This window comes from Tribolium castaneum, chromosome 4 (genome assembly GCF_031307605.1).
Source record: "Tribolium castaneum strain GA2 chromosome 4, icTriCast1.1, whole genome shotgun sequence".
Lineage (NCBI taxonomy): Eukaryota > Metazoa > Arthropoda > Insecta > Coleoptera > Tenebrionidae > Tribolium > Tribolium castaneum.
The window spans coordinates 7,672,677-7,698,090 of record NC_087397.1 but is presented as its reverse complement, the minus strand read 5'-3'; the positions used below and the strand labels follow the sequence as shown (position 1 = coordinate 7,698,090).

At 39.1% G+C, this 25,414-nt stretch overlaps 1 protein-coding gene across 4 annotated transcripts; it reads left to right on the top strand.

Moving 5' to 3' along the window:
* Window positions 1-900: 900 nt before the first annotated feature.
* uif (uninflatable) lies at window positions 901-25,386 on the top strand. Of its 4 annotated transcripts, XM_015985069.2 has the most exons (29): window positions 930-982; window positions 1,038-1,076; window positions 7,217-7,288; window positions 8,329-8,362; window positions 11,785-11,866; window positions 13,087-13,274; window positions 13,322-14,590; window positions 14,641-15,003; window positions 15,056-15,238; window positions 15,291-15,670; window positions 15,721-16,468; window positions 16,521-16,702; window positions 16,755-17,640; window positions 17,691-17,945; window positions 17,999-18,451; window positions 18,503-18,973; window positions 19,025-19,866; window positions 19,922-20,805; window positions 20,858-21,237; window positions 21,285-21,450; window positions 21,501-21,752; window positions 21,803-22,344; window positions 22,398-22,610; window positions 22,659-22,944; window positions 23,110-23,178; window positions 23,263-24,091; window positions 24,188-24,537; window positions 24,585-24,910; window positions 24,961-25,385. In XM_015985069.2, the coding sequence occupies exons 3-29, from the start codon at window positions 7,220-7,222 to the stop codon at window positions 24,990-24,992; spliced, it is 10,734 nt and encodes a 3,577-aa protein (XP_015840555.1). In that variant the 5' UTR covers window positions 930-982; window positions 1,038-1,076; window positions 7,217-7,219; the 3' UTR covers window positions 24,993-25,385. The 4 variants fall into 4 exon arrangements, with proteins under 4 accessions (XP_008201411.1, XP_008201412.1, XP_015840556.1 ...); XM_008203189.3 differs by having other exon boundaries at window positions 901-1,076; XM_015985070.2 differs by lacking the exon at window positions 1,038-1,076 and having other exon boundaries at window positions 904-982.
* The last annotated feature ends 28 nt before the right edge of the window (window positions 25,387-25,414 follow it).

Here is a 25,414-nt window from a genome sequence, read left to right as displayed (position 1 = left end):
AAAACAAAGCAATTCGGGCTATTTTAAACGATTTGGCTTTTTCGAAAACCAGAAATCAGTAGAAGTCAACTTATTTGAAAAAACTATTGAGAAATTCGTCGTTTTCACGCAAAATTATTTTGCAGAAAACAAAGTTTATACAAAGGAAGGGTTATTAATTATTAGAACAAATAATACTCAGCTGTTTTCACAGTCAAACTCTTCCTAAGTTCGAATTCTGGCTGCGCCACTGTTAGAACATGCAATTATTGCAGTGTCCAAAAATTTGAAAATATAATTACAAGCGCTATTTAGCCTGCGGTTAAAATACCTCGTGAGTAAATGCGGTAGGTAAATTAGGTTTTTAGTGCATTTAGCTACAAAATTGCGATAGTTCCAGATATTCAAGCATACCACAGTGTTTACTACCTTGTAATAATTAATATTTTTCAATAATTATGTTGAAGCTCGGAGGTTTTTGAACTTAAAATAGAAATTCATTCCACGGGATCACTATAATTAACGGTGCCTGAAATGCGGGTGCAATTTCAATTATCGCATACTTTCCAACAAAATCCGATAAACTGGCCTTTATTGAGCCAGCTGACAAAAATTGGAAACTCTTTCAAGCTGAATGAAACTGCTGCAAGTTCGCCTCTGGAAGCGTAAAATCTCTTTCATCGACTTTTTCCTATTTACCTGAATCCGTTCCTCGAATTCTGCACAGGTTCGTCGCTTATTTTAGCGTTCAAGTCTCCGGTGTTGACGCAAGTACAGTTAAGACAATGGTCAAAACTGGCATTGCTGTGGACTTATTAATCAGTTTTACTTATTAAAATAGAGGTAAAATCAACACCGCACTTTGAGGAGGTAGACATAACTTCTTTCTCCCCACTTCACTTGATCGCCAAGAAAGCACCTGAGCCGTCAGTTCTGTTGAGGTGCCGGGGAACGGTAAGGACAGACGCGTGTGGTGTGCTGTGATATTTTGTTAAGTAAACGAGTGAGTTTCGAAAATTTTTATTTTGAGAGATAAGAGTGAACTATATTCATGATAGTGAACAAGGGTTTATTTGAGCGACGGTGAAGACTTTTAGGTAGGTGTGATTATGCATAAAAATGTAGTTTTCGATTAATCTGTAAGGATATCCTCGTATTGTTTAAAGAAATATTTTTTTAATGAAGATCGGTTATTGATAAAACAGCAGGAACGCTCACATTTCCTTCCTATTTACGATGCGTCTTAGTCCCGAAATTATAGTGCCGAGGTGGTATTATAAAGATACGATGGAATGTTTACCACACCCCGACGCTGGATGTCAGTTTTTACCGTCTCTGGCGTGAGAGGAGATAGAAGACCAAACTGGAATATTTTCAAAACGAGCTTTTGCTAATTTAATTGAAATGGGAAAAATAAATATCGATTAAGATTTGCTGATAAAAAATTTGACTTCAAACGCACACACGCGAACATGTGATTCAAGTAACTGGACACGATGGAATTTTGGAATGGCCTACTTTGTTGCTCTTACATAAAATTATCCAACTTAAAGATATTTCTTACGTTATAAATAAAATTTATAAAGTTTGGTGTTTCGGTCGAAGAAAGCGTAAATGTTGCGTCTAGACGTGCACTGACCTTTTTATTGTACGAAACACCATTCCAGAAATCTACAAAATTATAAACTAATGTCAAGAGCGTTTATTCTCATTAACATTTCTTAAACTGGCTATAACCGTCCACCATTTTTTGCTATCGTCAGACTAAAACTGAGTTCTGTTATAGTCTGGGTTTGAAATAAATCTAGTTTTGGCAAATTAAAGTTAGAAACTAAATTTATATTTTTTAAAAATTGTTGTAATTCATGTGAGTATGCACAGAAATTGAAATATTTGCATCTTGGTCTTAGAAATGTGTGTCATTGGAGCATTTAATTAATTTGTTAATTACGAATAATTTGCAATGACATAAATGTACAGCCTTAAATATCTTATTAAAATTAAACGAGAAGAAAAAACCTTTATTCTTCGACACTGTCAAAATTTACGGTTTTTGTAGTTTTGACAATTGTTTGGCATTTCTCAGTACGAAACGTCAGATTATTTTTAACAAATTTAAAGCAATTTTAAGCCTTGCTGAGTCTATTTCGAAGAATAAAATGTTGTATTCAACTCGTTTTTGTGTAAATCGGTTCATTTATTTCGCCTCATGGATGATAAACCACTCGTTTTCACTCGTGGTTTAAAAATCCACTCGTGAAATAAAGCGTCCGATTTACACTCAAACTCATTAAATAAATAACTATTACGTATTTATAACGATAATGTTATTTTTTTATAATACTTACACATTCTTCTCAATTAGAGATATCTATCGAAAAAGCTCTTCCTGAAGTCCAGCTTATTTTAACTAGATTACAAATTTTGAAAATTTGCATAGTCCTTTTTAGTTTGTAACCCGTAAAACAAAATTCAATGTGCTTTGGCTGCTTATTAGTGATATGTAGATAGATTAGAATCATATTTGTTTCATCTCTTAAAAGAATAATAACACATTAAAATCGGTTCAGAAAAAAGCAATTTATGACTATTATATTTCATATATTTTGCAAATTTGTGTGAAATACCCTGTATATACGTGTTAAGAACGTTAAATTTTGATAGCTTTAACACAAATTTCATTAAAAAATGCAACTTCAGAATTGGAGTTGCAAGCTTTGAAAAGAAAATAAAAGACGTTGTCTCTATTAAAGGATGAAATTAGAAGAATCGGAAGAAAACAAAAACAAAATATTGAATTGTTATTATTTTTATTACCCTGGCAGACAATACATAATTTTTCATATAAAAGATTATACAATTTGTGCATAACAACATTGTAACGGTGTTATTTTTCATAAAGTCGGAGGTGACTTCAATGCTAGATCAAGCGACCAATCATCAACACTAAACAACCTTAACACCGTAATTGCAACTGGAGCATATTAGTGTTACACCTAAAACTATACATCATTTTTCGTATAAAAAATATGATAATTTACTAATTTAATGAACAAATATTGCAACAAAACCTGGTTTCAATTATTCAACATCTTATAGCATATTTCAAAGCAAAACTTGAATAAATTATCGTCTTTTCCCACCTGGTAGTGCTGCTAAGTTCAGTGAAGAAGCAGAACCAAAAGAAGGTGACGTTATCTCAGATCAAAATTTTAACTCTAAAAAATGCTAGAAATTTTGTCGAATTGTTTGAAATAATTCTAAAAACCGATGTTTTGAAATAACGTTTGAATTTCAGGCATAAATCTAAAAAGTTTTTCATCCTAGAAACCTAGATCTTTAAACCTTCGGACATACTCGTACAAAATTATTCCTAAAGCATTGTTAAAGCTTAAAATTTTATTTGTTATTTTAAAAATTGAAACTGTAAAATTTGAACAAAGACCACTGGGACCTTTTTTATCTTTACACTTTACCAACTTGCTTCGACACCTGTATAAACCTATAAGTGTAAACTTTTAGAAATAAGTTTGAAGTTGGATCAGATAATTTAAAATTTATACCTTTGAAATGCTAACGAGAAAGATTTATAAAAAGGAAAAATTCTCGGAACCTGCTATTTTAAAAACTATGTAGAATTCAACTTGTACAAAATATTAGAATTGCAAATTCTAGAATGAGTACATTAAATATGGAGATTTAAAAATATTAAAAATACAATCAATCCAAGAGTTAGAGAATATCAATATAAAAATATCTAATGTTTTTTGGCTACCAGAGCATCAACAAATAGAGGATGCTGCTCAAAATTTACAGTAGCTCTATCGAATTGCATTTGTCTTTAAGCACAGAAAAAACAAACTGCATTTCCATTAATTAATCTAAAATAAAAGACACTGGGTAACCCTATTCTGAATGAAAAATGTGCATAAGCAGAAAATAGATGGTTACTAATTTCCCAAGTTATCCAATAGTTGGTAAAATAATGTGTCGTGACCACTAGGTTGTATCAAAACATTTACTCAAGTTTAACCAACACGATAATTTTTTTGTCTTAACCACATTGCTAAAACAACAGTTAGAAATGACTTTAAAACAACATTTGTTATGGTAGTGCTTTCATTGGCATAATAATATTTGTAACATTACATTGTCACCTACAATTAATCCTTCCTGAAGAGTCACGATCCAGCAGCAACGGTATGACTTACCATCTCCATATTTAAAACCGGAAGAATAAATTTAACAGTCTTGGTTATTAAGTAGTGAAGTACAATTAAAGTATTTCCGTCATGTTTATACAATTTGTGCATAACAACGTTGTAACGGTGTTATTTTTCATGAAGTCGGAGGTGACTTCAATGCTCGATCAAGCGACCAGTCATCAACACATAAACATCCCTAACGCCATAACTGCAACTGGAGCATATTAGTGTTATTACATTACACCTAAAACTATGCAATAATAAAAGTGCGCTCAAGTAACTGTTGCTTGTGCTACAATTCAACTTGGTTAACACGAATTTGCGCTCAAGTAACTATTTAATGGACAACAATGCAATCGGAACTGTGCAAATGGGAAACGGGAATAATAATCGTGTGACGATTAGAAATAATTGAGAAAAACGGATTTGCTCGTTTTCATTGTTGACAGGAATGAGTTCAAGAAAAATGACACCAAACTTGCGTATTTAGAACAAGCATTACGCTGAAATAATGGGTTGATGCAGTTAGACAGATAATTTAATATGAGTCGTTTACACAAGGTGAATGATGTGATCCCGGAAAAAATATTCCTTTCACTTTATTCTAAATGCAATAACATAGAAATGAGTAATCGCCAATTATCGAAAACAAAGATTTACGATTGATGACCAGGTCTTTACCTAAAAGTCACAGTGACGTAGAAACTTTCACACTGAGTGGATACGAAAAATTTTAAACACATTGTAAGCAATTATTGTTAATTGATCTAAATAACGCCGAAGAAAATTAAACTAATTGTGGTTATTAATTTTTTGCAAATTTGTAGCCTCGATCTTGTGGCAATGTTTAAAATACAAAAAAGTGTTTAGAACCCCGCGACAAATATTGGAAGAGAGGCGAAGGTTAATATTGACCCAAAACGTTAAGGCGAACGCTTCAAAATTATTTGTTTTGTTAATTTGGTAGTTGGAATATGTCGTTTCTGTAGGCAAACAAACGTGATCTGCCCGTAATCAATTTCTTTTTGCTAACTAAAATTTCACACGAAGATTTTTCTTCCTTATCCCCCTCTCCTTTAAATTCATTTGAGAGAAAGCTTGTGCACCTGAACTCACCTCAACTGCAATAACACTTCTAATGTAGTTGAATGGTACTGTCAATAGGAAAGCCATAAACCTCAGAAGATGGTATCTGAGTAAATATGCCACATTTTATTGACTACTCATGTTTTTTTTGGAAATTGAAATCGTACTAGTAGTGAAAACGTTCCGACAGTCGTAATAATTCTCACATTATGATTTTAAAGAATGGTAATTGTTCAGTGGTTGGGACCACTTTGCTTATGCAAGCTTATCCCGGTTCCCATCTCTGATTTATTCTCACATTATTACCTATGTGTATCGTAACAGTCGAGTCTCATCCATTATTACATAAAGCTTGCCTAAAAAATTGGAAATACTTTTGGCGATTCTTCCGATGCTAGCAGGTAGTCCAGGTAGACTTTCACTATTGTCTGGGACTTTTCCTAAATCACGGGCATTGTTTACGACCCGAAGTCGATTTTTGTCTTGGTCAGTACGGTCGTTCCGCTTCAGTTCTAGTCGGTTCTGCATGCGTTCGCAGACTTCTTTTATAAAACACTATTCTTCATACATGACTACTAGAGGATGACTTTCGATACAAAGTGAGAATATTTATTAACAAATAAAACCGATTATTCAACGTGATGTCTCGAGCGTCCCATAATGTAACTGCTGCAAGATCCGGCTGGGGAGAGCAATCATCTGACCCACTGACATGTTGGATGACTCAAGTCCTGCTCTCGAATTATCAATCAAAATTCACTTCTCCACGTCTTGTTAGTTGAGCATTTACAAAAAATTAGAGCAATCATGCTGAAAAATTTAGCCGAAATTAATAATTTTGCGGATGAATAGCTCTAATAAGAAAATTTGACGCTCTGTAATTTCAGGTTTTGTAGAAGGTGTTTTTCCTTTTCAACTAAGGCCAGGATAACATAACTTATGTGCTCAACAGTTGACTCTGGTCATAAGTTAAACAAAATTTGCGAATTTGAAAGCAAAGCCCAGATATTAAAGAACTAAAATTGCAGTCAGGGTTTGTGCACATTTTGTTACACATGATTATTAAATAAATAGCTTCATTAACATATTAAGCGCTTTTCACCGACTGTCTTCGAAACTATAGCTTGCACATTTACTTTGCTACATGTTTATTATCCTAATTTTTTAATATCATTTTCCTATGTGCGCAGCTGGGTAATTACATATGGTAATAACTAATCAGAATGCTAATTATACTCAAATTTTATTTTGCCTCGACATCATTAATATGTGTAGTGGAAGCCTTCATTACACATAAAAATAACTGAGGAGAGCTACTCCGTTATCCTCATCTTGGAGCAGCCTGTTCGTGTCTGAAGGTAAAGCTAATTCAAGTGTAAAATCTTTATTATCCTTTTTTGAAATTTATCATAAACGCTTGGTTTACGTAAGTTATGACAGTTTAGTTTATGCACCTTCCAAGGCCTTCGACTGGTTAATCAAATGCATTAATTATTTCCTTAAACAAACAATCTCAACTATTTGTGACAAACGTAATTAATTTACGAATTTCTAAACTATTTCGCCACCAAATTGCACAAAAGATGTTGTTGTCATTGGCATCGAGGATGAGGAAAAGATAATTTACCACGTGGGCGTGCTGGATGGTCTCATGCAATGGTTTCGTATGGGTTGTGGTATGCACGTGTAAATGCGCCAACGATGTCGAAGGCTTGCCATTGCCAATCTGTGTTGCAGATAGTGGTTGATCAAGTCAAGGAGATAAGTGGGTCAATGGTTGTGTAAGAATTTTCTTAACTACACAAGCATTGTTGCCATTATTTGTAATTCATATTGTATTCCTACGGAATTGACAATAATTGTTTTATTAAATAGCAATGTATTGGAAAGTTGATTAACTAGCCTACGATTAAAACAAAGAGTTGTAATTGATTCTTTTGTTGCAGGGAATGCTGATTCGGATACCGGCGACCATTACGGTCGCCCTCTTGGCCATTTTTAGGATAAGTTTAGCACAGGTAAGTCACCGAGTGACTGCGTTTTTAGAAAAGAAGTGAAATGAAATGACAAGTTATTATAATTATTGGTTGGTTCTTCTGAACCGAGCAGTAGGAGGTTCAGGGAATTTCATTGCACTTTATCAATTATTATTATATCCTCTAGTGGCTAGTTCAATAGCATTCAGACAAGACGTATTATTCACTTTGGAATCCAATAACAATGTATGTGTCATAGGAAAAGAGAATGTAATAAAAAATGAAAGGCATACTAGTGTTAACCAGAAAACTTCGACGATATTTTTCAAGAGTTTTATTTCGGTATAAATATTCCTAATGTGATCTATCTTGCATTGATTAATAAACCAATTAAACGTCACTACAAAATTTACCAGCTATAAAATTGTCTGTTTGGATTCTAGTAATAGCACGTTTAGAGACAGGTAAAAATATATCAAAACAAAATATTTAAAGTCCGTGAAACACAAGGCGCCAGAATTATCTTTTGCTGCTAATGGAGTGTCGAAAATTTTCTGTCATTAACAAGCAATCATGTGAATGTATCTTCTATTTAAAATAAATTCGAAAACATTGTTGCTATCGTTGTAAACCGCACCCCAAATTTTGTACACAAGATTTCCCCAAAATTTCCTCTAATTTAATAATGATTTCCTCAGATTTCCAATAATTTTTTAAGAAGATTTTCGCTGATATCCTCAAGATTTCCTCAATTTTCAAAATTTCTGCTAGTTTTATAAGAAGATTTCTCTTGATATCCTTTGGTTTCCTCAATTTTGTACACCGATTTCTTTTACCCTCGTTATAAGCCACCATTTTATTCTCCTTTGATCATTTCTCCAATACTGAACTTAGGTAAATGAGGTCACCAATGTATTTCTTTAAAGGCTAGTCAATGACTTATTGGTACTAATATGTCAGATCGTAGCAATTTATGTTTTTGAATTTTGTAAAAATGTTCTAAGTCGTAAAGTTGCAATTAAATTTATGCCACTTTTACTATTTCAAGTGTGATTTATGTTCTAATGATATTTTTGTTTCAGAATTCATCTAGCAACCTATTTAGTTGTCCGAACGGTAAGTCTTCCAATTTAAAAATAGATTGCCAACAATTAAAACAGCATTAAAAGCCACTAAATGGCACAATTCATATTGCCAGCCATTTTAATAATAACGCGATTAACTAAGAATATACCGTACTGATTAACGGTAATGCTGAAGAAGGCTACTGCAGTAAACCGTTTGGCTGAATCATGCCTTCATTAACTAAGGCAAATAATTTTCCTTTGATCCATTGAAAGTAAGTAGGTTATTAAAAATCGATACATACTTAATTAATTCATTGAGCATAATAGCAATTTTTATAAATAAAGTGTCACACTGAGTCATTTGTTGATCCATCAGCCATGTGGAGAGTATTCACTGCTCGTTATGCAATTTACCTTCTTTGAGAATCTTACATAATTAATAACACGTTACAACTTACCGTGATTATTCTAAGCAGTTACCTTCAAAATTTTAAATATCTGATTAAGAATAGATTTATTTCTGCATTAACCTACGCAGTACCTCAAAAAATGTCAGGGACAGTTTATCGGACCATTTATTGAATTGTCCAAGACTAGTTTTGTTACACTTGTGCAAAATTTCGTTAAGTATAAATAATTTATAGCGGAGAAAGAAACAAGGAAATGAGTGTTCGTAACGAATCTAAATTTGAAACCTTAGCTTCCAACTGTTTCAAACAATTCTGTTACAGTCACTGCTAAAGTAAATCAAATTTATCGAATTCCAAACGTTTCTTTGGGATAATTGATGATTAACGAACCGTATTATTTATTATCTCGTACAATGGCGTGCGAATCTGATGAATTGATAATTTACTTGCAAATCATTTCTCTCCAGTCAAGAGAAACTAGCCTTCAATTAATTTCTTCGGAAAATTTTAATATGTGGTATTAATATACCACTAAAGAATTGTTGTAATTTACTGAACATGGCGGTAAAAAGATATCTGTCGTAGATGTTCAAGCTCGCCTGGGGGAAATTGTATAAAAACCGCACCTTGATGAGAACTCTGTCAGCGACGATTTTAAAAGAATCTCGTAGATACTATGTTGAAGAATGATATCATAAATGACTCTTCTTCTATTTGTTGTACAGTATTTATAGATTCTTCGGAAAAAAAATTGTGTTTTTCCAGTCACACATTAAAACAATCAGATAACAACATTCTTCTCTTTTATTCCCCTTTTTGGATCCGTATTTTCAATTCCAAGCGCCCTATCCTTGAACTCCCACTTCAGATATTTTCCTCGTGACTCACTTTAGCAACCCGTTGTCGACCATCGAATTTATGGGTGTTTCAATACCAGGAGAAAAGAACGAAAGGTGGTCGGCTTTTTGTGTGGGTAAAGCATTCAAAACCAAGGTAGAAATAGTTCAGTTATAGTAGTTTTTGCCAATAATCTTCGTGACAAAATGCAAGGAAGGAATTCAAGATGTGAAAGTAAATGCGTTGACCTTTTAGATCAATGTGGGGAAGGTTCATGTGTCACAACTTTGGTTTGCAATAGTCATGAAGGGAACCGTTAGAACAAAAATTTTGTGTATGAGAAGGCTAGTTAACTTTTTACTTATGGATTAATGTATTTACCGGTTGAAATTCCCACATTGGCAACAATATAATTTTAGCCACAAGGTCATTGGTTGTTGTCTATTCTAAAACTGAAGACCCTCAGACGGTTTCGTGAATCATAAATTGCACGAAACGCAAGTTTTTGATTACAAAATCAAAAATCACAAATTAACAAGTTAATGTTCCAACCTCGGGCTGCCTCTAAAGGTTAGTTCGAACATCCTTGAAACGCCTAGCAATGCTACAATTTCCCCAAATAATCTACATTTTGGAACGCTTAATTGCAACAAGACCAGTTCCCGAGTGCATTTCCTCGAGTTTCTACGCGTTTTTGCCACTTAATGCGTTCGACCCTGAAAGGCAAAACGACAGTGTAGTAGAGTTTATTTATGACAACGTACACAGTTTTGCAATTTCTTTCACCTACATATATACAGACACAATTAAACTTACAAGCAGGGACAGTAAGATTGTCTATTTTAACGGAACAATATGCTAAAGAGCAGTAATTCGTGTCACCAGCTCAAAATTGCCATAAAATGGAAACTCCAAACTGTGGCACCACGAAACGTTGCAAACATACTTTGTTCTGACATAGATCAATAGGTCAGGACCTGTAGTTTGAGGCGGGTTTCAAGAGAGAATCCTCTTTGGTATTTCCGCAGGTTCTGGGTGCTTGCGCAATCGCTCCATATAAATGCCATAGCTAGTGTTATGTAAAAAGGGCACGGCTTCAGAAGTGCCATTTTTCACTGATTAGTTAATTATGCTAAAACTCGTCTTATATAACGATAATAATAATTATACAAAGCACATGCCTCTCCGCCTGAGATGCATAATTGTCTTGAGCCGCATTCTACTACTTATAGAGGAAGAAAAAAGCTCTTCTACAATTAGCTTTCATGTAACTCGAAGATTGTGTAACGAAGGCATGCAGATTTATGAACACAAACTTTGTTAAATAATTTTCTGAATTCGACAAATTCAGTTTCACAAATGTACAGTTAAAAAGCCTAATTGTCAGGCTTTCACGCAAAAGTGAACAACTTTACTTCTGACTCGGTCATAATTCGATTATGTCACGGTATTGCTGACGGAATGAAAAGTAAAAATTTGGATTCCTTCGTCTTCGACTTGAAACTGATTAACCTCTTTAAGGTAATTGTGAAGAATGCAAATGCAAAACTGTCTTGGTGTTTTGTACATTTATTTCATTTACATGCCTATCCTGAGTTTTCTCTTTGCTTTCCACAATTGTTTAATTTTGTCATGTGTTGTCACAGTTTCACGAATCATTGATATGTGGAATAAGAAAGCTTTTGCTAAATATTTATGTTTTCGGCTTTCTTCAATAAAAGACATGAAGATGATTCCATATCATGAAGTTATATAAGCATAAATTCTTGCACAATGATCATGGATGGAAATTACGTTGATTTGAACAAAGCATTGTTAGATAATCGGAAGATCAAAGAGGTAAATTAAGATGTCTACCATGTGTACTCAGCAGAAGCAGTGACACGTTTATGGACTATGGTGCGTATAAGCGTGAAAATAATTACGATTTTAATTTCAGTCGTAACAAGTTCAATTAGAAAACACGATTATCCTCTAAATAACGACCCAGTTTAAATGTGATTAAGTTGAGTAATGGTAATTCAACATAACTGTCACAGCTAACGACTGAACTTACGAAAAAAAGTCGTTCAACTGGAAAAACAATCAAAATTAAAACACCAAATTTCCACTTTTGCAACTAGTTAATAATAACAGGAACTGATTCTTTCACTTGGTTTCGAGATATACTTTTATAACTCTTATCTTTTTTCTGTTATTAATTGAGATTCTTCTCCATTTGCAGGTTGGGAACTCCGAGGACTGCATTGTTATAAGTTCTTCAATATTAGACATTCTTGGGAAAAAGCAGCGGAACTTTGCAGAAGGTCAGTGTCAATAGTGACGAAGGCTATATGTAATGCGGACAATCCAATGTGTATTTGTAACGGTATTTACAAAAAGTTTAGACTAAATAATCAAATATTTAAGTTCAATGGTCCCACATTGTTACACGTTTGTAGAAACGTGAAGAATTGTGCGGAAAAAATTAGTTAAGCAAGAAAACGCTCACTTTTACGTCCTATGCATCATTACACACGAATATATTCTCAAGTGAAAAATATTTTGTAACTTTTCTTAAAAGGTGCAATCGAGTTTCAATCCAAGAATTTCGTGACTCAAATAACCTAGATATCGCGTTGGTCCGGTGCAGTAATTAGCTGAACACATCAGCGGTCAGTGTTAATGATTTTTCAATTAGCTGTTGTTTACTTAAAATAATTGGGTGAAGTAGAAAGTAATCACCCGATAGTTCCCGATGAAATTGGGCAGATTGCAATTTTGGGTCAGGTACGAGTATAATACCGTCTCTTTCAACTGCCCAACAAAGATCTGCACTAATTAAGCATTTTGAAACAGGTATTCTGAACCGCTCTGTTTGTTGCGTTATTACAAAAGCAATTATTCCTTTCATAGCAATAAAGCACATTTAAGTCTGTTGCTGATTTAAAATAGTTAATAACGGAAACATTTCAATTTATCACAATTAAAATATCTTGGCTCGAATTAGTAGTGCTTGATGACAACTACTTATCTTTTCTGTCGTCTCGTGACAACATAAAGACGGATACAGTGAGTATCAAGCAAAAGAAATTTCTCTGAGTAACTACAATCTCTTTGATTTATGGCAATTTTACGTCACTTATCGGAAGAAAAATGCGTGCTCGCCGAAGGCGTAAATATCATCAAACAAATAGTTGCTGCACCTGTAGTCTAGCCAAAGATGAGACCTACTTATACCTTGGCCGGCCGAAATTTGAATCGAAGAATGCGTTCGATGGAAAACGACAGATAAGTGAAATATTCAGGTCGTTGCGATTTTAAAGATTCATTATTCAAATGAAGAGACCTCTATTGATATTTTTCAAATATGAAATAATTAAAGTACCGTACTAGTTACAGAGCTGAACAAATTAATTTCTAAATCATAATTAGCGATTAAAGCGTCGAGATAATTAGTGCGTTAACTTTACATCCTAATGCTAAAATTACACACAACATTATTTAATAAAATCGAGGACAGTTGGGACAATATATTTTGCTTTAGGTATGGCAGCGACTTGATGTCGGTAGAATCCTACGGAGAAAATAATTTAACGGCAACGATCGCAACTGCTTCAGTACCCATAGAACGACGAGGGGTCAACCATTACTGGTTGGGTTTGGCATCTTTAGATGACCTCCGAACTAATACGTTAGAATCAGCAGCCGGAACACTAGTTTCTCAGTATTCCGGTGAGTCACCTGCCTTACTTTCCTTCCTAAGTAACACACAAAAATAGGTTTCTGGTCGCAACATCAACCCGATCCCAAAGCCGGGGAATGCGTCGATGTTGCCGTCACGGAAGAAAACGAATCGTGGGAACTGACAACATGCGAGAGTTTGCTCCCTTTCATGTGCCGATCCAAAGCATGTCCCTCGGGATCCTACCACTGTTCCAACGGGAACTGCATCAACGAAAAGTTCAGATGCGACAAAGAGGACGATTGCGAAGACGGCTCTGACGAAATCGACTGTGCAGCTAATTGCAATTTTTACCTCGCAAGTAGTGGTGACGTTGTTGAAAGTCCCTACTACCCACACAAATACGCACCCTTGACTAACTGCAAATGGACCCTGGAAGGACCGCAAGGACACAATATCCTCCTCCAGTTCCAAGAATTTGAGACTGAAAAGACCTTCGATACTGTGCAAATTCTAGTCGGGGGACGAACTGAAGACACCTCTGTGAATCTCGCAACGTTATCTGGAAAACAAGACTTGACGAACAGATCGTTTGTCTCGGCTTCGAATTTCATGATTATTAAGTTTAGCACCGATGCTTCGGTTGAACGAAAAGGCTTTAGAGCGTCTTGGAAAACTGAACCGCAGACTTGTGGCGGTACCTTACGTGCCACTCCTCAGGCCCAAGTTTTGACGTCTCCTGGATATCCGGAACAATATCCTGGAGGACTCGAGTGTCTCTACATAATTCAGGCCCAGAACGGGCGAATTATCACACTCGAAATCGACGATTTGGATTTGGATAACATCAGGGATTATATCCTTGTCCGTGATGGTGACTCTCCCAAAAGTCAAGCTATTGCACGACTGACCGGCGATTTGGAAAACAACCAAAGAGTTGTGATTTCAACAAACAGCAAACTCTACTTATATTTTAAGACCAGTCTGGGTGATTCGAACCGCGGTTTTAGGATCAGATACACCCAAGGTTGCAGAGCAACAATCGTTGCGCGAAATGGCACTTTAATGTCGCCCGCTTACGGTCTGAGTCAGTATCCAAGTAACCAGGACTGTTTGTACAAAATCAGGAATCCGGGAGGCGGGCCATTGTCGCTGAATTTCGAAAACTTTAATGTTGATAAATCCGATTTTGTGCAAGTTTACGATGGGGCCACGACTAGTGGGCTGCGGCTTCACTCAGGAAACGGATTTACGGCCGATTCAAAACCCAAAATCACGCTTACGGCATCAAGTGGTGAAATGTTGGTCAGATTTACGACTGATGCTTTACATAGTAGTGAAGGCTGGCTTGCGACTTTCTCTGCCGGTACGTATCCAACATTACAAAAAAGGACTATTCTATGAGATTTATTTCAGATTGTCCTCAATTACAACCGGGAGCTGGTGCAATGGCGTCAAGTAGAGATACGGCTTTCGGAACCATCATCACGTTTAATTGTCCGACTGGTCAAGAATTCGCAACAGGACGTAATAGATTAACCACTCAGTGCCTGCCTGGTGGTAACTGGTCTGTGAGTTATATCCCGAAATGTCAGGAAGTTTACTGCGGACCGGTTCCGCAAATTGATAATGGATTTTCAATTGGTTCTACCAATGTAACCTACCGGGGGCAGGCAATGTACCAGTGCTATGCCGGGTTTGCGTTTCCTACCGGACAGCCAATTGAGAAAATCTCATGTTTATCAGATGGCCGATGGGAGAAAAAACCCAACTGTCTTGGTAAACCACTAACTAACTGTTTTGTTTGTTTTTTCTAAATTGGAATTTATAGCATCTCAATGTGCTGCGCTTCCGGAAGTACCGCACGCTAATGTTACGATATTAAACGGCCAAGGCCGTTCGTACGGAACCATAGTGCGATACGAGTGTGAACCTGGATACATAAGAACAGGACCACCTGTAATCCTATGTATGAGTAATGGCACCTGGTCTGGTGAAGTACCAACATGTTCAAGTACGACTTTCATGATTGATAAATGTGGGTACCAAAACTGTTTCAATTTCAGGAGCTAAATGTCCCGAGTTCCCCGAAATCAAAAACGGGTTTTTCACTGACACTTCCCGTTCTTATTTCTTTAATGACGAAGCCCGTGTCCAGTGTTACAAAGGTTACAAACTTGTGGGCAACAACATCCTGAGATGTGGTGAAAACCAAATTTTCAACAACCCTCCGAAGTGTGAGGATATCAATGAATGTATCAGTAGTCAGTGTGACAGTGCCTCGACTGAATGTATCAACTCGCCCGGTTCGTTCCATTGCAAATGTCGCAAAGGCTTCTCGCCTACGTTAGAATGCCGACCAGTTGGCGATCTCGGTCTCACTAACGGCGGAATTCCAGATGAGGCAATTACAGTTTCAAGCAGCGAATCTGGATACGATAAAACGGTACTCTTCACTTTTTCTCAATAAGAACAAACTGTATTGGAATTTTTTAGATGGTGCGTCTTAACAGTGGTGTAGGTTGGTGTGGAAATACCAACGAGCCGGGTTCCAACTGGGTACTCATCGACTTGAAAGCCCCAACTATAATCCGAGGATTTAGAACAACAAGCGTACCACGTCCTGACGGCAGTCTCGCTTTCACTTCAGCCGTTCGGATCCAATACACCGATGACCTCACTGATGTGTTCAAAGATTACAGAAATCCCGATGGTACCGCAGTTGAATTCAGAATTTTGGAACCTACTTTATCGATATTAAATCTCCCTGTACCAATTGAAGCACAATACATCAAGTTCAAGGTTCAAGATTACGTTGTTGCGCCATGCTTGAAACTCGAAGTTATGGGCTGTACCAGGTTGGAATGTGCTGATATTAACGAATGTGCGGTTGATAACGGCGGGTGCGACCAAAAGTGTATTAACAGTGCCGGGGACTTTTCGTGTAGTTGCAATGTCGGGTTCGAGCTTTATGCGGGAAACGGTACCGCTGCGTACTATATTGAAAAATCCGAAAACGGGTTAAGAGATGGTGATACGTACCAAGTAAACAAATCGTGTGTTCCGGTGATGTGTCCGAGTTTATCAGCGCCCGAAAACGGAGTCATCTTATCAACGAAAGAAAAGTACCACTTTGGTGACCTAGTCAGGTTCCAGTGCAACTTCGGGTATGTTTTATCCGGATCCTCTGCACTTTTGTGTACTTCCACCGGAAACTGGAACGGTACTATGCCCGAATGTTCATGTAAGTACTTATTTACTTAAATTAGCTTAGTTTTACGAAGAAATAATTCCAGATGCTAAATGCGTTTCACTACCTGATGATAAAAATGAAGGCCTAAAAATATTAAGAGCTGACGAAAGTAGCGTTTTAGTACCGTTTAGAGAGAACGTCACTTTGACTTGCGGTAGTACCGGACGGAAATTAAGAGGAACTTATACGTCCGGTTTCAGGCAATGCGTCTATGACCCTAAACCCGTAAGACCCCTTTCTTCCTATTACACAAAGCAGTACTGAAATAAAAATTTAGGGTTTCCCCGATTATTGGTTGAGCGGTGCTCCCCCATCGTGCCCCCGCGCCGACTGTGGAATCCCCCCACCTACTCCCGGGGCCGAATATGGAAAATACGTCGATACCAAATACCAATCGTCTTTTTTCTTCGGTTGTCAAAACACTTTCAAACTAGCTGGTCAAAGTAGCAAACATGATAATATCGTCCGATGCCAAGCAAATTCCGTATGGGATTTCGGTGATTTACGCTGCGAGGGTCCCGTTTGTGAAGACCCGGGACGTCCAAGTGATGGTCATCAAATCGCCCGCAGCTACGAGCAAGGCTCTGAAGTCAGTTTCGGTTGCAACAGGCCTGGGTATATTTTAATTAATCCCAGACCGATAACTTGCGTGCGAGACCCGGAGTGTAAAGTCGTGAGACCTCTTGGACTTGCCTCGGGGAGAATTCCAGATTCCGCTATTAACGCAACTAGTGAAAGACCGAATTACGAAGCGAGGAATATTAGGTTGAATTCGGTCACGGGATGGTGCGGAAAACAAGAAGCTTTTACTTATGTTAGTGTCGATTTGGGAAAAGTGTATCGCGTTAAAGCCATTCTAGTAAAAGGCGTTGTTACTAATGATATCGTCGGACGGCCCACTGAGATCAGATTCTTCTACAAACAAGCGGAAAATGAGAATTACGTAGTCTATTTCCCCAATTTTAATCTCACGATGAGAGATCCCGGAAACTACGGAGAACTAGCAATGATTTCACTCCCTAAATATGTCCAAGCCAGATTCGTTATTTTAGGAATTGTGAGCTATATGGACAATGCGTGTCTGAAATTCGAACTGATGGGTTGCGATGAACCCGACACGGAACCACTCTTGGGTTACGACTATGGGTACTCTCCGTGCGTTGGTAAGATCCAAATGCCTTATCTGTTTACAGTATTAAGTAAATTTATTCAGATAACGAGACACCTGTTTTCCAAAACTGCCCACAACAACCTATTGTTGTACAAAAAGATGCCAACGGCGGACTTCTCCCAATCAATTTCACAGAACCAACCGCGGTTGATAATTCCGGAAGTATTGCCCGGCTTGAAGTCAAACCGGCAAACTTTAAAACACCAATGTATGTTTTCCAAGACACCGTAGTTAAATACGTCGCGTTCGATTACGACGGAAATGTGGCCATTTGTGAAATAAACATCACAGTTCCTGGTACTATTTTCCACAATTTTGTGTTGAAAACCTTAACCTTGATGATTTTCTAGACCATACTCCACCGAAATTGAGCTGTCCTCAAAGCTATGTTATCGAATTAGTCGACAGGCAAGACAGTTACGTTGTTAATTTCAACGAAACTCGCCGTAGGATCAACACCACTGATGATTCTGGTGAAGTCTTTGTTACTTTCATCCCCGATAAAGCTACTATAGCTATTGGCACCTTTGAAAATGTAACAGTTGTTGCGGCAGACAAATACGGGAATAGAGCTACTTGCCACTTCCAAGTCTCGGTACAAGCAACTCCTTGTGTTGATTGGGAACTTAAGCCGCCAGTTAATGGAGCTTTAAATTGTTTACCCGGGGATAAAGGGTTACAATGTATTGCTACATGTAATCCTGGCTACAGATTTACTGACGGTGATCCGGTAAAAACTTTCTCGTGTGATGCTAAAACACCATGGACTCCGACATCGGTAGTACCAGACTGTGTGTCAGAAAGTAAGCTCGTAAATCACGTTTTAAGTATGTACTTCTTTGGTTAAATTTTAGATACTCAACAGGCAGATTATCACGTTACTGCTACAGTCAACTATCGGGCAAATGGGGCCGTTGCCACAGCTTGTCTCAATCAATATTCCGAGCTGATTTCTCAGTACTACACAAATCTTAACAATATTTTATCAGAAAGATGTTCGGCTGTTAACGTAAAAATGGCTGTCTCGTTCTTGAAAGCTGTACCTTCGTTAATTAAAGAAAACGTGGTGAAAATTGATTACATTTTGAATATTATACCGGTCGTACGGCAACCCCAATTGTACGACCTTTGTGGCAGTACTTTGAGCTTAATGTTTGACCTGTCGGTACCATACGCAAATGCTGTCATTGAACCGTTACTAAATGTGTCTGCAATTGGTAACCAATGCCCGCCACTCAAAGCTTTGAATTCGACAAACATCAGAGGATTCACTTGTAGTGTAGGTGAAGTACTTAACATGGACACTAATGACGTTCCGAGATGCCGTAAGTCATTCTTCTGAATTATTTACTAGTTATTACATCGTGTAATTATAGTACACTGTCCTGCTGGAACTTACGCAGGAGAGAAACAAAAAGAGTGCACATACTGCCCACGCGGGTACTACCAAAATCGGGACCGTCAAGGTTCTTGTAACCGTTGTCCTCAAGGTACCTACACTCGCGAAGAGGGTTCAAAGAGCGTTCACGATTGTATCCCCGTCTGTGGTTACGGTACTTACTCCCCCACGGGCCTAGTACCATGTCTAGAGTGCCCCCGTAACAGTTTCACAAGTGAACCCCCAACCGGAGGCTTCAAAGACTGCCAAGCTTGTCCCGCTAATACCTTTACGTACCAACCTGCAGCCCCCGGCAAAGACCGCTGCAGGCCCAAGTGCAGCCCAGGGTACTACTCCCCAACCGGTCTAGCTCCGTGTTCCGCCTGCCCACGCGATTTCTATCAATCCTTACCCGGACAAACGTCATGCAATGAATGTCCAACAAATATGAAAACTGAAGGACCTGCAGCGACCGGTCGCGATGAATGCCATCCGGTGCAATGCACGGAAAACGCCTGCCAACACGGCGGCCTTTGCGTACCTCTGGGTCACAACATCCAGTGTATTTGCCCGGCTGGATTTTCCGGAAGGCGTTGTGAAATTGACATTGACGAATGCTCCTCACAACCGTGCTATAACGGTGGTACTTGCGTCGATTTGCCGCAGGGCTACAGGTGTCAATGCGCCCCCGGCTATGCTGGGATTAATTGCCAGGAAGAAAGGTCAGACTGCAGGAATGACACTTGCCCAGAACGAGCAATGTGTAAAGACGAACCAGGCTATAACAACTACACTTGTCTTTGCCGCTCTGGTTACACTGGAGTTGATTGTGACATTACGGTATTTCTCCCATTTATCAAATTTTGACACCGATTCCTACATTCCGTTTTTCTAGATTGACCCTTGCAGTGCCTCAGGAAACCCCTGTAATAACGGTGCAACTTGCATTGCTTTGCAACAAGGCAGATTCATGTGTGAATGCCTGCCTGGTTGGGACGGCCAAACTTGCGACATCAACATAGACGACTGTGCCGAAAAGCCATGTCTACTAGGCGCCAACTGCACTGATTTAGTTGCCGACTTTAGCTGTAGTTGTCCTCCAGGGTTCACGGGAAAACGATGCCAAGAGAAAATCGATCTGTGCGGCCGCAATCCTTGCAAAAATGGCATTTGTGTTGATAAACTGTTCTACCATGAGTGCGTCTGTTACCCAGGTTGGGCCGGCGAATCTTGCGAATCAAACATCAATGATTGTGCCCAAAATCCTTGCGAGAATGGAGGACATTGTATCGACGAAATCAATGACTTCACCTGCACGTGCGAACCCGGATTTACCGGGAAAAAATGCCAACACACCATCGATTTTTGCTCGTCGAAACCATGCCAAAACGGTGCCAGTTGCACCGATTTAGTCGACGGTTTTTCGTGCAAATGTCGTCCGGGTTTCGTCGGTTTGCAGTGTGAGGCCGAGATTGATGAATGTTTGAGCGATCCTTGCAATCCCATCGGTACGGAACGATGCGTCGATTTGGACAATAAATTCGTGTGCATGTGTCGCGAGGGCTACTCTGGCACGTACTGCGAAGAAAATATTGACGACTGCCGATCTGATCCTTGTCTAAATGGAGGATCATGTCGGGATGATGTAGGGTCGTATAAATGTATCTGCCAGCCAGGGTGGACGGGTACCAATTGCGAAACAGACATTGGAAGTTGTTACTCCAAACCGTGCCAAAACGATGCCAAATGTATCAATCTCTTCCAAGACTATTTCTGCGTGTAAGTAGTTTTTAGCGAAAAAATGTGCAAAAAATAATTGGGGAAATGCTAGGTGTCCCTCGGGAACTGACGGCAAACAGTGTGAAACAGCCCCTGAGCGATGTATCGGAAACCCTTGCATGCATGGAGGCAAATGCCAAGATTTTGGATCGGGACTTAACTGTTCTTGCTCCGATGGATTCACCGGCATAGGGTGTCAGTACGAGTACGATGCTTGTCAAGCAAATGCGTGCAAAAATGGAGCAACTTGCACCAACGATCCGTTCGGATTCAAATGTGTTTGTGCTCCAGGATTTACCGGGAAATACTGCGAGGAGGATATCATTGATTGTAAAGAGAATTCGTGTCCTCCGAGCGCCACTTGTATCGATCTTACAGACCGGTTTTACTGTCAATGTCCATTCAATCTAACTGGCGAAGACTGCCGCAAAAGTGAGTAAAAATTGTTGTAAATCTCGTCCTAATCATTGTGTCCCCAGCAATTTCCGTGGATTATGACTTGTACTTTAGCGACGCGACACGAAGCTCAGCCTCTCAAGCCGTTCCGTTCTACACCGGTTCTAAATCAAGTCTGACAATTGCAATGTGGATTCAGTTCACTCAAAAAGACGAGAATGGGATTTTCTTCACGTTGTATAGTGTGTCGTAAGTGGTCTTGTAACACTGTTAAATCAAACTCTCACATTTTATTCCAGATCTAAACACATTCCTAAAGACAGGAAACCGTTAATCCAAGCTCATTCAAACGGTGTTCAAGTGTCACTCTTCCCCGACATCCAAGACGTTTATCTCAGTTATCGAGACTACACCACCATAAATGATGCCCAATGGCACCATATCGCGATTGTATGGGATGGTGAAAACGGTGGAGAACTCAAATTAATCACCGAGGGTTTGATTGCCAGCAAAGTGGAGGGTTACGGAAGCGGACGCAAATTACCCGAATAGTACATAAATTATTATTAAAAATTTCCTTAAATTTATTTCGTGTTTCTAGTGCTTGGGTTACGTTAGGTAAACCCCAATCCGGTAACCCCAAAGCTTACACCGAATCCGGCTTCCAAGGCCATTTGACCAAAGTGCAAATCTGGGGACGCGCTTTAGACGTTACTAACGAAGTCCAAAAACAAGTCAGGGATTGTCGGACCGAACCCGTCCTCTATAGAGGCCTAATCCTGACTTGGGCTGGCTACGAAGAAACAGTCGGAGGTGTCGAACGAATAGTACCCTCTCACTGTGGCCATAGAGTTTGTCCTCCGGGTTATATCGGTGCTAAATGCCAGGAACTCCAAGTCGATAAAATTGCCCCGAAGGTTGAATACTGCCCTGGTGATTTATGGATCATCACAAAGAATGGATCAGCACTGGTTTCGTGGGACGAACCTCACTTTAGTGACAATGTGGGCGTTGCAAAAATTTTAGAAAAGAATGGCCACAGGCCGGGCCAAACCCTGCTGTGGGGTATCTACCAAATTTCGTACGTGGCGTTGGACGAAGCCGGAAATTCGGCCACTTGCAACTTCAAAGTGTCTGTCTTATGTAAATTGACCATATTAAATTTGAACATCATTTGCAATATTTTCGATTTTTAGCTGAATTTTGCCCGGAATTGCCTGATCCGATCGGGGGAGTCCAAGTCTGTAAAGACTGGGGTGCCGGTGGTCAGTTCAAAGTATGCGAAATTGCGTGCAATCAAGGATTGAGATTCTCGCAAGAAATCCCCAAGTTCTACACTTGCGGAGCTGAGGGCTTCTGGCGGCCAACAACCAACCCGAATCTTCCCATGGTATACCCTGCTTGTTCTGGTAAGTATCTTTCTTTTGAAAAAATCAGAGAAAAATAATTGTCTTTAGCGACAAAACCGGCCCAACGCGTCTTCAAAATTTCGATGTTGTTCCCAAGCTCGGTGCTTTGCAACGAAGCCGGGCAAGGAGTACTCAGACAGAGGGTCCGAAACGCCGTCAACAGTTTGAACCGAGACTGGAATTTCTGTTCATTCTCGGTTGAAGGCACACGAGAGTGTAAGGAGTTGAATATTGATGTGAAATGTGACCATAGGACTAGTCGTCAAGTGCGACAAGCGAACGATGAAGATGACGGTGGTACCTATGTTGTTGAAGCTAGCGTACCGGCCGAAAAGTAAGTACTGGGATAATTTCGACTTTTTGCATCGTTCTACGTTAAAGAGCATGGTATTTTCATTTATCATCAAACCTATTATTATTCTACTTAGTTCTGTGTATGCATGCTGTTTTAGTTTGTAGTTAGTGAATGTGTAGCCATAGCATGTCCTCTGTATTGTAGAACTACCCGCCAAGGACGGCAATCATCCAGCGACACCTACAACATAGAAATCTCCTTCCCAGCAGTAAAGTAAGCACTCTTATTTCATGCATGCACTTCGTGAACTCATTTTCAACTAGTCCAAACTCAAGTATAACCAAATGAAATTTTTAGCGACCCTGTCATACATTCTAACACTAACGAACGCTCAACCGTCAAACATTTACTCGAAAAACTGATCTTGGAGGAAGACCAATTCGACGTTCGCGACATTCTACCAAACACAGTCCCCGACCCATCATCCCTGGTGTTGGAATCCGACTACGCTTGTCCAGTGGGACAAGTCGTCATGGCCCCAGACTGCGTCCAATGTGCCATCGGTTCTTACTACGATAAGAAAACAAAGACTTGCATTCCTTGCCCGCAAGGAACGTACCAAAGCGAAGCCGGACAACTGCAATGTATCCAATGTCCAGTCATTGCCGGACGTGCAGGAGTCACAGTGGGATTAGGAGCACGAAGTGCTTCCGATTGTAAAGAACGTTGTCCTGCTGGAAAGTACTACGACCACGATGCTGGGCTTTGCCGCAGCTGCGGTCATGGTTTCTATCAACCGGAAGAAGGTTCCTTCTCGTGCCAAATCTGCGGGCTGGGCAAAACCACCCGCACTAGTGAAGCGGTTTCGCAAAAGGAATGCCGAGACGAGTGTGAAAGTGGCATGCAGTTGGCTTTGGATGGTAAATGTGAAGCCTGCCCCAGAGGTACTTACAGGACTCAAGGGATACAAGCGGCTTGTCAAGGGTGTCCTTTGGGAAGGACCACACCCAAATCGGGTGCCATGACCATTGAAGAGTGTTCACTGCCGGTTTGTACTCCCGGGACGTACCTGAACGGTACTTTAAACAGTTGCATCCCGTGCAAGAAAGGGTACTACCAGTCCGAGTCGCAACAAACAACTTGTATTCGCTGTCCGGAAAATACAAGCACGAAGAGTACCGCAGCGGTAAGTACCACTAAGTTTGATTGACTCAATAGTTGATTCCTCTTGAGTTTGTTAAATAAGTACCGCGACTAAGCTAATAATACGCATCAATTCCAGACCAGCAAAGCCGAATGCATTAACCCTTGCACCATGAGCGGGTCGGGCATGCACTGCGACGCCAATGCCCATTGTTTGTTAAATCCAGAAACGGGAGAATTCCGCTGCGAGTGCAACACCGGGTTCAATGGTACTGGCCACGAGTGTAGCGACGTTTGTGATGGTTATTGCGACAACGACGGCGTCTGTGTCAAGGATATAAGAGGTCAACCGTCGTGTCGTTGCATTGGCAGCTTCACCGGTCGTCACTGTACCGAAAAGTCCGAATTTGCGTACATTGCCACCGGCATTGCTCTAGCTGTCGTTATCATAATTATCATCGTTTTGCTAATTTGGATGATCTGTGCAAGGTAAACACACTGATTGTGCTATTAGAGAGTTACTATTTTCGGTGCAGGTCTCATCGCAGGAAAGAACCAAAGAAACTGCTCACCCCCGCGACTGACCAGAACGGATCTCAAGTCAATTTCTACTACGGAGCTCCGACCCCATACGCTGAAAGCATAGCCCCGAGCCACCACTCGACCTACGCTCACTATTACGATGACGAAGAGGACGGCTGGGAAATGCCCAACTTTTACAACGAGACGTACATGAAGGAAAGCCTCCACAATGGAGTGAATGGGAAAATGAATAGTTTAGCTAGATCGAACGCCAGTATTTACGGTACAAAAGACGACTTATACGATAGACTTAAACGGCATGCTTACCCAGGCAAGAAAGGTAATGAGTAAGTAATGAGTGTGAGTGGTACTAACACTAACATTTTCCAGATAAAAGTGACAGTGACAGTGAAGGTCAATAGTTAAATCTGGTCAGCAATTTATTAAATGCTCAAGTAGCACAACAAATTTCTAGTGAACAATTTTTTCTTGTTAATATGTTTATTATAAGTACTACCATAGTTGTTAAATTATATTAATGTAAAATATTAACAATATGTTCAGTTATGTTGTGTGATGTAATTTTACATATTTGTAATTCTCGTACCTTCATCCGCTTATTATTTATAGTCACGAAACTGTCTTTTTACTTTTTTATACAAATCGAAATATTAATTATTATTGTAGTTATTGTAATTAAGTAGACTTCTGCTGATGTAATTATTTTTAATTATTGTGTTTAAGAGTGCGTCGGAATGAATGTGAAAGTTTTGTACACATATTATACTTTATAAGAATGACTGAATAAAATATTACATAAAAAATTTTCGCTTTCTTCATCTTG

Bases quoted from the DNA above. Each gene is read 5' to 3' on its own strand.
- uif (XM_008203189.3), top strand. From the start codon at position 7,220: ATGCTGATTCGGATACCGGCGACCATTACGGTCGCCCTCTTGGCCATT. The intron at 11,867-13,086 runs GTCAGTGTCAAT...ATTTTGCTTTAG, and splicing joins GCAGCGGAACTTTGCAGAAG to GTATGGCAGCGACTTGATGT. The intron at 16,703-16,754 runs GTAAGACCCCTT...ATAAAAATTTAG, and splicing joins GCGTCTATGACCCTAAACCC to GGTTTCCCCGATTATTGGTT.